The sequence below is a fragment of the Adelges cooleyi genome, unplaced genomic scaffold, assembly GCF_023614345.1.
Source record: "Adelges cooleyi isolate 19-005CV unplaced genomic scaffold, UGA_ACOO_1.1 ACOO_flye_CR_arks_rails_tigmint_CR_PRNA_381, whole genome shotgun sequence".
NCBI classification, from domain to species: Eukaryota; Metazoa; Arthropoda; class Insecta; order Hemiptera; family Adelgidae; genus Adelges; species Adelges cooleyi.
Window position 1 is genome coordinate 2055152 of NW_026096058.1, and position 14067 is coordinate 2069218.

The 14067-nt window shown below is 29.2% G+C and overlaps 1 protein-coding gene across 1 annotated transcript; it reads right to left on the reverse strand.

Annotated features, from left to right (window-relative positions):
• Positions 1 to 8811: 8811 nt before the first annotated feature.
• Positions 8812 to 10688, reverse strand: LOC126841447 (uncharacterized). Its single transcript, XM_050577936.1, has 3 exons — positions 10541 to 10688; positions 9436 to 9597; positions 8812 to 9368 (listed from the first exon to the last, which is right to left on the reverse strand). The coding sequence occupies exons 1-3, from the start codon at positions 10686 to 10688 to the stop codon at positions 8812 to 8814; spliced, it is 867 nt and encodes a 288-aa protein (XP_050433893.1).
• Positions 10689 to 14067: the final 3379 nt, after the last annotated feature.

Consider the following 14067-nt stretch of genomic DNA (forward strand, 5'->3'; position numbering starts at 1 on the left):
TTATTTAATATCTTACTTTCATTTTTCGATGTTTTTTTGAAAAAGTAGTCTGTAATTAAGATGGTTAACAAAATATGTGAAAAAAGTTAAAATGTATTTGAAAACTGTAAATTATATTTTATGGATAAATAGTTATTGGGTATACTGACTTGTTATGTGTACTTGCTTCTTAAAGTCAACTTAAAAATATGTATAATGAGTATTAAATGTATTATTATTACAATATAATGCTAAATTTAATATTTTCGATAAAAAGGTACAAAAAAGAAAACAACAACGTATTGACTTTAGTTTAAGATTGTTGAAATCTGAAACCCGGAATCCGGAATCCGAAAGCCATTTATAGTCAAAGTTAAGCGTTTTTTTTTTTATATACGAATTTTCGGATTCCTAACACTAATTTATACCTCAAGTACTTCAAAAAACCGCAATACTTACCATAGAGTACTGTCAAACCATTTACAAAGAATAATGACATGATAAAACAAACAAGCTTCATTTTTACCTAAAAAATATATAGAAAATTCATATTAAAGTGGCCAATTGTTTATTTATTATTTTGACAACTACTATCCTTATAAACTTTCAAGATTTATAAAAAAAAGTAATAATTGGGTTCGTCACTTGAAATATGTAATAAGTCGCATTAAAAAATTAATCTACATTTATTATTGTAACATGAGGGTTCTACATTCCAAGAACATAAATAGTTAAATGATAAAACAACTCTTACACACTTTTAATGTTGTTTTTGTAGTTAAATTTTATTTCTTCCATGGTAGAACCTTTATGGTACAATAACTGTTAATTTTAGCAAATACCCTGGTATGTTTAATTATTAATACTTTATGTATTTAACTTAAAAGGCATTTTTAGATAAAATATGTTTTCTGCACAAAACCCAACAGTACTTTTTCTAAAACTAAATACAATTTTTTTCCAAAATGTTGTATAGTTTTAAAATTCATGGCTTTTTGTTTAACTTAGTATGTAGGTATAAGATAATATATAATAGAAAATCAAATTTTGTTTCTTAAATACGAAATAATGGTATAAAAAAATGTCGCCAAACCGGGTTAAAAGCGTAATTACAATATTTAAAGCTTGTAATAATTACTACTTACTTAAATATTGGAGACAACACAACTATTATGACAAAAATAAGTTCTTTCAAATAACTGTTCTGAAGTGTTTCTTGTGTCTTGACTACGGGCATATTACATTGTACAACGACCGATACAGTAAAGTCGAAATATATTTTGCCGTGTTGATTTATTTACATATCTATTTTTTTTTTTTTTTTTTAGATGACAGCAATGTGTATTTTTTTGTTATACTGACGTAGAGTTTAGACTCGTTGCTGTTTTTTGTCATTTTCCGATTTTCGTAACACTAATGTGTACTTCAAAGAGTGGAAATTGAAATTCGTTTTATATCGCCTAACAAATGTCTATGCTAAAATTGTAAAATGAAAAGTACTATCCGAACTTTCCATATCATCACTGGTGTACGTAATCTCTTATCTCTATTCTCTTATTAATAATATTTTATTTCTAATATCTTATTTCTAATCTATCAATTTCTTTTTTTTACTGAGGGGATGCTGAGGTTTTTTTATAAAACATGGTTAGTCTATATTAACTGCAGCTTCTGGTTATAAGTGAATGCATTTTTTAGATGACTGTGGCATTTCTTCAAAAACTATAGAGTTTAGTGCATTTTCGATAAATTTCAATTGTTTGGTCATAATTTAGTGGTATTCGAGGTTTTCTTTAAAGTACATACTGGTTCCGGGTTGAAAATACACGATATACGGGTTGATAGGGTGCTGGGTGTTTGTATAGGTGTATTGTTTGTGAGTGTACGGTTTTGTTTTCGATAGGTTTCTGGGTTTCGGGTAGTTATTAGTTCTCATACGAGTATGGAAACTTAAGATGTATCGAAATATTTCTGAAAGGGCTCGTTAAATTTGTGTGCAATATTATTTTGTATTTTATTGTTGGCTTGATGATGTAACGCTTAATTTATCCGTGTCATCAAACTCAGTTGGCCATCTAAGGCGACAGAAAGGGTGTAGTATAGAAATTTTGCCTATGTGAAACTCTTAGTACACTCTTGAAACTATATTATTATTCTAAACATTTTTAAAGTAATAAAAAATGTTTTAATTTTTTGTGAGCTTACTTTTTTGTCGCAATGCGCCTTATACGTAGGCAATGTAGTTATTGGTATTAGTGCCAAATAATATTATTAGGACATATAGTAATTATGCTAAAAGCATCTTTAAGCAGACTACTTAAATCAGTTTAAATTTGGATTATAAGTACAAATATTCGCTAGTAAAAGATCATGTTTGTAATTATTGTAAACAATAATCATTTTTCAAAGACAAACACAATGATTCGTTATTATCAATAAAATCCAGTTGTCAATCGGTTGTCTATTTATTAATTCAACAGCCACACGGTAGAACCTTGATGATACAATAATTAATAGTTAAATAAAATACCCTTATATGTCTAATTATTAATATGTTATGTATTTTAGTTAAAAGTCATTTTTTAGATAAAATATGTTTTCTGCACAAAACTTAAGGGCTAGGAGTAGGATAATATTCAATAGAAAATACAATTTTGTATCTTTAACAATAAAAAACCAAAATTTTAAAATCTCGCCAAACCGACTAAAAATTGTAATTACATTATTTAATGTTTGTTATCGCTACTTACTTAAGCAATGGAGACGACACAAATTTTAAGACAAAAATTAGTTCTTTGAAATAACTGTTCTGAAGGGTTTCCTGTGTCTTGTCTACGGGCATAGTACATTGTACATCAACCGAAACAGTAAATTCGAAATATATTTTGCAGTGTTGGTTTATTTACATAGCTGATTTTACTTTTATACGATGGCACGTGTATTTTACTTTTTTGTTATACTGACGTGGAGTTTGAACTCGTTTTTTTTTATTTATTGGCTTACTGATTTCCCTAACACTTATTTGTACTTTATAATGTAAAAATTGAAATTCGTTTCATACCGCCTAACAAATTCGAAATGACTATGCTGAAATTTTAGAACGAAAAATACTATGAAAAAAATTATTTACATACAGGGAGACTTTTTTATCAAGGGCCACTCAATATCTCATTGGGTTTAATTAATAACTGAATTGTTTTTGTTATTATGTTTTATAATATAATATGATCTCAATTTTGGATTATGAGTACAAATATTCGCTAGTAAAAGATCATGTTTGTAATTATTGTAAACAATAATCATTTTTCAAAGATAAACACAATAATTCGTTATTATCAATAAAATCATTAAAAATACAATTTCTTTCTTTTTCTCTGATTAAAATTCATCCATATTCGATAGTCAATCATCAAATGTTTACTAAAATAAAAAAAAACAATTTAAATTGTTTAATATCATAACATTTTATATTTCAAATGTAATTAATCATGACATTTATCGCATATTTTCATACTGCAAGAACGAACAACTTTAAGTGAAAAAAAACTAATCATATGATATCAAATATTGTTTATTCTTATTGAAATAGAATTTTTTTTTTTTTAATTAAATATTTTAATTGGTCCAAAATCAATCTACCAATCGTTTTCATGTCTATGTATCATATTGTAATATGTTGAAAATAAAAAAAACGGCAATTTATGACTTTACAATTTCTACATATCTATAGGGTGGGTGAGTTTGACATGTCTACTAAAATTATCCTTGACTTTCCAGAATCCATCTTCAAACTTTCGGTTAGTAACAATTCTTCTTTCAGTTCCCAAAGTTTCCAAATGTCTGGTAATAAGATCTAAAATTATAAAACTTTAAATATACTTTAAAATATAAATATGTAAATAATATTGAGACGTTAAGAAATGATTAACCTTATTTTTTATTCTGTTCGAGTTTCGATGCGAAGTTGAGAAGCTTTCGTTATGTGTTTATTCCAAATTAATTTATTGTGTGGGTCTGGATTTATGAGATAACCGTAGACCGATCCTTCTCACAATATATACTTAGTCTATAAATCACAAGGAATACTCAGGATTAATGTTCTGTATTGTGCTGTATAATTCATATAAAACTAAAAAAAAATAATAATACCGATAATAAAATTCATATAACCTTTTCAAAAGGTTTTAAATGAATATAAAACAGAAAACAGTGCTGTGGGGTCAGGCTAAATCCAAATTGCAGAAATATACAGTTGAAAATACAGCTTGTAAATAAATATAAATATACAAAATTTGATTGTGTAAACTATTACTAAACAAAAAACATATATTTCACGAATTCATAATAAACTTCCACTATCTGGCAAATTTAAAATATCTTGTTTTGCATTAGTACAAGTTCAATAATAACCTCACGGTTACGGCTATTTATTGCCCACCGCAAGGAGGTGCAGATGAAATTTAATTTACTGCATTTTTCCAAACGCTAGGAGACCGATTCATTGCTGGTGGTGACTACAATGCCAAGCACTCTCACTGAGGATCAAGACTGATCACTCCGAAAGGGCGTGCTCTACTAAAAGTAGCTAACACTATAAACGCTGAAATAATTTCTACTAGAGAGCCAACCTACTGGCCAACCGATTCTAAGAAAATCTCCGACCTGCTTGACTTCTTCGTTATTAAAGGCATCTCCTCTAATTATGTTGAAGCTGAAGGACTAACGGATCTAACGTCCGACCACATCCCTGTGTTGTATACGGACATCATCTCGAACGTGTATTTCAGCCAAACGACATAATTTCTGAACTTGACAGCATTCAATGTCAGCCAATCATTTCTACAAGAGAAATCATACGGCACTTTACACCACTTGAAGTAGCCCATGAAATCGATACCAACATCGACACGAAAAAGGCACCTGGATACGATGAGATAAGTCCACGCATCCTTAAAGAGCTACCTAAGAAGGCAATCATCCACCTTACTCACATCTTCAACGCCATCTTGCGAACGAAATTTGTTCCCGAGCAATGGAAAAGAGCGGAGGTAATTATGTTGCTCAAACCTGGGAAACAGCCCGAACAAGCCACCTCTTATCGGCCGATATCGCTTCTACCATGCACGTCAAAACTATTCGAAAAACTTCTTCTTAAGCGTCTTAGCCCACTTATTGAAGCAAAACAACTCATACCAGATCACCAGTTTGAATTCCGCCATAAACACTCGACTATCGACCATGTTCATCGCGTAACGAACGTGATCAGTAAGGCATTGGAAGAGAAAAATTACTGCTGTGGTGTATTCCTTGATGTGGCCCAAGCTTTTGATAAATTTGGCACAAAGGTTTATTACTAAAACTGCAAGAGCAGCTCCCACATACGTGGTGTGCACTTCTCAAATCATATCTGACTGAAAGACAGTTTCGTGTTAGATACGAAGAAGCGACCACTAACTGGAAGAGTATATCAGCTGGAGTACCTCAAGGTAGTGTTCTCGGACCTATTTTGTACCTACTCTATACAGCTGATATTGCAACTAGTGACGACACAACGATAGCTATGTTTGCCGATGACACGGCAATACTGTCAACCAATAAGGACCAACAAGCTGCGACTGAGATCCTACAAGTGACAATCAACAACGTTTACGACTGGACAAAGCGTTGGAAAATAAAAATCAATAGTGACAAGTCGGTGCACGTCAACTACACGCTACGTAAAACCGCATATATCCCAGTCACGCTAAATCAACAGATAATCCCACAAAATGATTCAGCAAAATATCTGGGAATGCACCTTGACTCGCGACTTAACTGGAAACATCATGTACGTCAGAAAAAGTTGCAAATCAAAGAAAAAATGCGCAAACTGTATTGGCTAGTTGGGTGACACTCCGGGCTAGACCTAACCAGCAAACGTCTCCTGTATGTATCGATCGTTAAACCGATTTGGATCTATGGAATTCAACTGTGGGGTTGCGCCAGTAAGTCTAATATCGAACTCATCCAACGTTGCCAGAACATCGCTCTTCGTACCATTGTTGCAGCATATCGGTATGATAAGAACGACATCATCCACCGCGATCTAAAAATAACATCCGTGCAGGATGAAATTACCCGGTTTGCCCGCAAACACGCAAAAAGACTGGAGCTTCACTCAAATACAGCTGCCATACAACTCCTCGACAACCCGCAAGACATCAGACGACTCAAACGACTGAAGCCATTCGACTTAGTCTAATTATTAGATTAAGAATGGGACTACTTCACTGGAAGTAGAACCCCACACATGTTTTGTATATGTGTTATATATATTTTACTCATATGTATGTATTAATACTCTTTTGATTTATAATTATAAAGATTTTTAATCGTTTAAATAAAAATGCCCTTAGGCACTTAAAAAAAAAAAAAAATATTTTCAACTTGGAAATAAATAGAAACATACAAAATTAAATTGTGTAAACTATTACTAAACCAAAAACATATGTTTCACGAATTCATAATAAACTTCCACTATCTGGCAAATTTAAAATATCTTGATTTGCATTAGTACAAGTTCAAACTTGTTCACTATATTTTCACCCTACATTAGTATTGCAGCTTAAGTACAATGTGTATATGATTCCTCTATCGTTATAGCCTATATCAACATTTTGCATATCTAAAAGAGGTTTGTCTAGATTAATAGACACATTAAATTAAAATAATATGTGTGGTTGGTTGAGGCACTTTGAATGTGGCACGTTATCTTTTGACAATTGATTTGGTGTGAATGTAGAATTCTAGAAAAATTAAGTGATGACGCGGTCATACCGTCAGCACAACACTAGATTTGAGGATTAATTAAATGATTTAAGCTCGATGAATTGGCTAAAATATAAAGGTTTATGAATCGATACACGCTATTTTAATAATAATATTTTAATTAACAAATACAGTTTACATAACGCTTACAGATCCACCATGAAAACACAGTACGTAGTATGACCTAAAGAAAAAAGTAGCATGTACAATGAAAAATCTGCATATTTCTTAGTAAACTGATTTCAATAATACAGTATCTTCTTAAAAATGATAAAAGTAAAAATAATAGACTAATAAAATCAATAGTATAGATATATCAAACATGGGTTTTATGTTGAATACAAATGATTCACTAAGGATAAGACAATTTTTTCTAAAATTATTTTAAATCTTAGATTTCCTTTTAAAAACATTTACAATTGGTAGATTTGGAAACTTATATGTCAATAAAATATTCAAATGAATATAATTTACATAATTTAACAAATGTTTTTCAAACTATGTAGAAACAGTGCTATAAAAGTATGACGCAAATGGCATTGTTTTTTGGTAAATAACACAACATATCATGTTTCTAAAAAACATATGAGCCGGATAAAATCTTTTGTTACCAATTGTGCAAATGGTTAGCGTTGTATGAAAATATTGTCCAATATTTAAAATATTCCTAATGTTTTTCAAACACAATAATTCAAAATGTTATATAAAACTATATTTATTTGAATATTTTATTGACATAGAAGTTTCCAAATTTAATAATTGTAAATGTTTTTTTAAACGAATAATTAAAAATTAGAATCATCTTAGGAAAAAAGTGTCTTATCCCTAATGAATCATCTGTATATAACATAAAATATATATTTGATATATCTTGGTTTATGCTATGTATTTGCTATATATTTGCATGGGTACGCAATTTTTGTGTACAACATGAACAGCACCCCTCATATCTCGACAGGGTACCAACCGTATACACTTCTTTATGGACAATATTTAGAAGTTCCGTCCAAGTTACAACGGGCAACCGAACCACGCTATAATAACGACGATTATTATTTTGATTTAAAACAAAAGATACAATTAACGCACAAATATAAATGGTATTTCATACCCAACGGTGAATCAGTATATATACTGTTGATTTATGTATAACCTTTCTACACAGAAAAATATATAGTTGGTCCAACTTAAACTATAGTTAATATAATATGATAATAAGCGTACTCTAATTTAGTAATAATAACTCGCCCCAACTAGAAATGTATTGTGCCCTTATATTAACTATAATTTTAGTTGGACCAACTTTGTATTTTTTGAAGTGTTAAGGACGGCTCCCACCAAAGTAACTCGTGACATAATATGATGATTAAATTACAAATGACAAGTGTCAATACACTCCCACTAAAATTACGTGATTTTTAGTCATATGATACCTAAATTGATGCCGTACTGGCTGCTATAACATGATGAACTTCTTAAATCATAATCAATAAAATATTGGGTTCATCCATTTTGGCGCAAAAATTGTAATAGTCGTTGTGTTTACTCCGTGTTTAAAGAATTAAACGATCCTGATAGGTTTAAAAGTTTTTATAAAATGGAAAAATCTACATATGAAGAGTTGGTTTGACTAGTTGGACCCGCTATCAAAAAAAAAAAAACACAAATTTTAGAAGTTTACTATGTCCTGAACAACGTCTACTTATAACTCTAAGGTAAATCAAATACATTTTTTTATTATTTTTATTAATATTGTTTTAATTATTTTAAACTATTTTTTACCATATCAAACTAGACTATATTTTCCTTATAAACATTTAGTTAGTGAGTATATAATATAAAAAAGTGGGTGTAATCGTATAATTATTGTAGCTACAATAAAAGAAAACTGAAAACTAAAAGAAATTATTATAAGAACACAATTGCACATAATAAACACTACTAACTTTAATAAACCAATGCCTTTTTGAAAATAAATGTAGAAAACTAATACAGAAAATCAAAATGAATGTAGACAAATAAAAATTAATACCATTGTTGAGAGTAGATCATATCTTCACTGGCTTCATTGAGGTGAGATTGAGGTCTGGTTGGTATACCAACTATTGTTGGTATATTTGAAGAAATTGCGGAGCTGGAGAACAAATTGGACTGTTGTTGACTAGAAGACGTTTTTGGTCCACTTGGAATTTTAGGTTCACTTAAAATACTTCCAGCTATGTTAATCATTTGAATTTTGTAACGCCTTTTTTGGTCTTCGTACATTTTTCTCATATCTGGCAACAAACTTTTTAAAAAACATAAATCAGTGTCTTCTTCGGGCACCATTTTTTTCCTTTTGCTGATAAAGAAATCAAATGCAGCTTTTTTAACTTCATGCAACTGGACCGACTGACGTTTCTTTATCAAGATGGGCTTTATTGTGCAGGTTTTTAATGGTTGATTATCTTCGACATCTTCAGAAAGCTCTTCTTCGTCAGTGTCTGGGACATCATTAGGCAAATCATCGCCATCATCATCATTTTCGTTAATGTTTTCTGCGAGTTCTGGCTGTTCTACTGTTGATATTGGTGATATATTAACTAGACAAACATAAATATTTTTATTAACATTTGCTTACAAAACATTAAAATATGTTTTTCTACAAACCAGTTTGTTTCCGACTTTTTGTAAATGGCTGTAAAAATTCCATATACTTTGACAAGTAGTATGGTCGTTTGAATTTTGCCTCTGATCCTGATGGTAATTTATTTTTTAAATACCTGGTATAACACGCCCGAAGATTCTTATACCTTTCTTTACATTCCGGTACTGAAAATATTAAATAAATTATTTAGTATAAATAATACACGACACTTGAAATTTGAGAACAATTTAAATTAAAACAAGTCAAAATTGAAAATAATGACGACCTTATACCTAATTACATTAATATATAATTAAATTATTCATTTAACGGTTCAATTGAGTTAATTAGTTTAGTAAATATATTTATATTTACGAATGTACTTATTTAGTTTTTTTTTTTATTTAGATATTTTGCTGGCGATTCCTCTATGAAAGCTATTTCTTACTATTTTTTAAGAGGTGAAACTACTGTACGAAACATAGTTGAAACTACAAGTGAAGTGATATGGAAGGTTTTACAACCTCTATACATGACAAAGCCTTCAAAAGACATTTGGAATATTGTATATAGCTAAATGCTATCAAGAATCATGGAATTTATCGAATTGCGGCGGCAGCATTGACGGAAAACATATACGTGTCAAAGGTCCAGCGAACGTCAATTATAATTAAAGGCTTTTTGTCGTTTGTAGGCAACAGTAGTAGCATCAAGAAAATTCAAAACAATAGATGCCGGAGATTATGGCTGGAATAGTGATAGACGAGTTTTTAAGGAATGTTCTTTTGGTCATTAATTACTAAATAAGGATCTAGATTTACCAGAACCAGCGACTTAGCCAGTAGAATAAAACGAACCACCTTATCTATTTTATTTTGTTGCTGATGAGGCATTTCCACAGTTAACAAAATCTAAGCGTATATTCAACTATAGGTAATTTAAATTAAAATTTTTTTTATCCGAATCGGTATTTTAATACTGTAAAAAATCATCTTTAAACACAGGAATCGAACCTAGAGATAAAATGTTTAATTATTTTTTTAAACTATATGCATCGTTACCATAGCAATACAACTAAATTTTTGAATTGTTATAAAATATACAATTTTTTTGTAATGTAACACTAACCTGTTCCTTCAACTTCTTGGCTTATACTTTCCCAAGCTTGATCCTGTAATGTTCTATTTGAAAAGTCTGAATGGTGAAGGTCATACAAACATCGACGACTCTCAACGAGTCCAACAAAATTAATATTAAACTCTGGATCGTCTTTCATAATTTAATTTACTTATTTAATAGTATAATTTTTAAATGTTATTTACAACACAAAGTATTGCTTCAAGAATTTTTTCGAAAATTATTAACAAGTGTCGCGAGAGGAATGTGAAACGGCCCAATACCTAGTTAAAACGACCAACACATAAAAATTAACTATATAATAATATTAATAATATATATACTAACATTGTGTGTATAGTTTATTGAGAAACAATCTGTTGTAAAAACGGGCTGCGCCGATAGTGTAAGCAGCCGATAAATGGCGTCCAGATGGCATAAATTTTCAATAACTTATTTTAATAATAAGTGGCTATCCTGATATGACAATAAGTAATTATACAATCCTCTAACAAATCCAAACGAGGACTAAATATTGAAGTTTTCAATCTTTCTTGTTTTTAATATGGCTCATTACAAATTAAGTTTTCTAAAATCGTATTGCATAATTTTCCAAACAAATGTTTAAGTGTTGATTTATTTTTAAATCGTATTCGTGTTGTAGTCTTTTTTGCCTATTTACAAAAATTGGAAAACAAAAAAAATAATCGATTTTGACGACTTTCGGAAAACTTATCGAATAGACGTTGCGAAAAACACTGCTTAAGCATTGTGTAAAATTAATATTTTTCAATCACAATAAGTCAAAATTTTATACAACATTATGTTTGTTCTAAAATTTAATAACTATTATTTTATTTGAACCAACATTGTATTCTTGGAGAGTTACTTATTCACCTTAATTCACAGTAAACACAAGGTACAACTTGTGCACAATATATTTTGTTATTTGAAGGGGTTGCTTTTAATAAGAAACTTATTTATCAATGATTTTTTGACTTAAAGCTCGGTATAATAACATATTTAACATTTTGATTTATTGTGATCAAATATCAGGAATATTTGAGATATTGAACAATAATTTCATGAAACATGTTATGCTCTGTTATTTTCCAAACCTAATAAGTCAAAATGTTAAATATATTATTGAACCTATAATTTAAGGTCATTAAATTACTCATTAAAAAATACTAAGCCGGTCTAACTAAAACTATAGTTAATATATGGTCACAATACTATTTTAGTTGGACTGAGTTATTAATAAGTTTGTCTAACTTAAAATACATTTATTATAGGGACTCGATTAATTTCAAGTTTAAATAACTAAATATCATGTTGTTTTAATAAAACATTAAATTAAGCCAACTAGTAATTAATCGTGTCCCAACAAAACATAGTTTTAGTTGGGCCAACTGTTTATTTAGTTATGCCATCTAGAAAAGTATTGTGTCCCTATATTAACCATAGTTTAAGTTGGATCAACTATATATTTTTTTTTTTGTAGCAAGGTTATATATAAAACAATAGTATAGGTACTTCAAATATGGGTTTTATGTAGAATACAAATGACTTATTAAGGATAAGACAATTTTTTCTAAAATTATTTTAAATCTTAGTTTGACTTTTTAAAAACATTTACAATTCGTAGATTTGGAATCTTGTATGTCAATAAAATATTATTATATATTATATTATATATGTATAAATTATTATTCAAATAAATATAATTTACATAATTTAACAAATGTTTTTCATACTATGTAGAAACAGTGCTATAAAAGTATGACGCAAATGGCATGGTTTTTTGGTAAATAACACAACATATCATGTTTCTAAGAAACATATGAGCCGGATAAAATCTTTTGTTAGCAATAAACAATCTTGGTTATCGTTGCATGAAAATATCGTCTAATGTTTAAAATATTCCTAATATTTTTCAAACACAATAAGTCAAAATTGTATATAAAATTAAATTCATTTAAATATTTTATACTCGAAACACTGCTCCTTTTTTCATTCATCCCACTTCTACTAACTAATCTCTTCATTCTCCGCGCATTGCAAATAGTAATCCCAATTTCTTACTATCTTTGTGAACTATGTAAATACGTTGTCATTTAGCCAACCTAGAAAATTTTATTTTATGAATTATTTAGTTATTTTTGTAATCATTATTTTGTGAAACATTTATTGCATGCTATATATATATACTTATAACAATTAATAAAACTTAAGTTGTTTGATGTAAAACTGTTTAAATATTGTCTTTTGGACTAACGTCCGTATTGTAAAATGAAATTGAAAAACCGTTAATTATTAATGCATTTATTTATTTATTCGATTATTTTGTATACATTTTTTTTGTCATTCCCTAGATAGTATTTTTAACTTCAGTATAAACCTAATGTACTTCTTGCCTGTATATAACTTAAAAACCACTGGTTTGATTTGTTTTATCAGCAAGTCTACTAATCAGTAATAATTTTATTTATTTTTCGCTTTGCGGGGAAGAGGGAGTTGTAAAATTGGAAAAAGTTCAGATAAATGTAAAATGTAAAAAATCAAATTACTGTGCGTGATTTGGTGATGAATACCACGTGTGTTTAGCGTATATTTGAATAACACAAGGGTAAACGACGAAAAGGTGTTAACATCAATAGGGGGAACGGTACCGATATATTATTTGTTTTTGCATTAGGTCATATGTTGTGGAAAAAAATTTGTAACTATTTGAATTCTGTATATGAAATTTCGCTGAATTTTTAGTTTTTACACCACAATTGTTACATATGCGCTAAAATATGTTGTTTTTGGATAAACGTATATTGTTTGTTGTACGCATTTATGTATGACCAACAAGTAACTGTTTGAATAATTCAATACAATAATTGTTTTTCCCTTATTTCGATAAATAATTTTTAAAACACAATTACACCGTGATTTTAGTAGGGTCCGGTGTGAGAAAATTAATATAAAATTAAAAAAAAATAATAATACCGATAATAAAATTCATATAACCTTTTCAAAAGGTTTTAAATGAAACAGAAAACAGTGCTGTGGGGTCAGGCTGTATCCAAATTGCAGAAATATACAGTTGAAAATACAGCTTGTAAATAAATATAAATATACAACATTTGATTGTGTAAACTATTACTGAACAAAAAACATATATTTCACGAATTCATAATAAACTTCTACTATCTGGCAATTTTAAAATATCTTGTTTTGAGTTTACACAAGTTTTCAAACTGGGTTACTATATTTTCACTAGATTTTATTATTGTAGCTTTGTTCAAGTACAATTGATGTGTTTATGATTCCTCTATTGTTATAGCCTATATCAACATTTTGCGTAATCTGAAAGAGGTTTGTCTAGATAAATCGACTGAATAAATTAAAATATAATAACTGTGAATGGTTGAGGTGCTTTAAATGTTGCATGTTATCTTTTGACAATTGATTTGGTTTGAGTGTAAAATTATAAAAAAATTAAGTGGTGACGCGGTAACGATAAAAAATGCAAACTAAATATTATAATT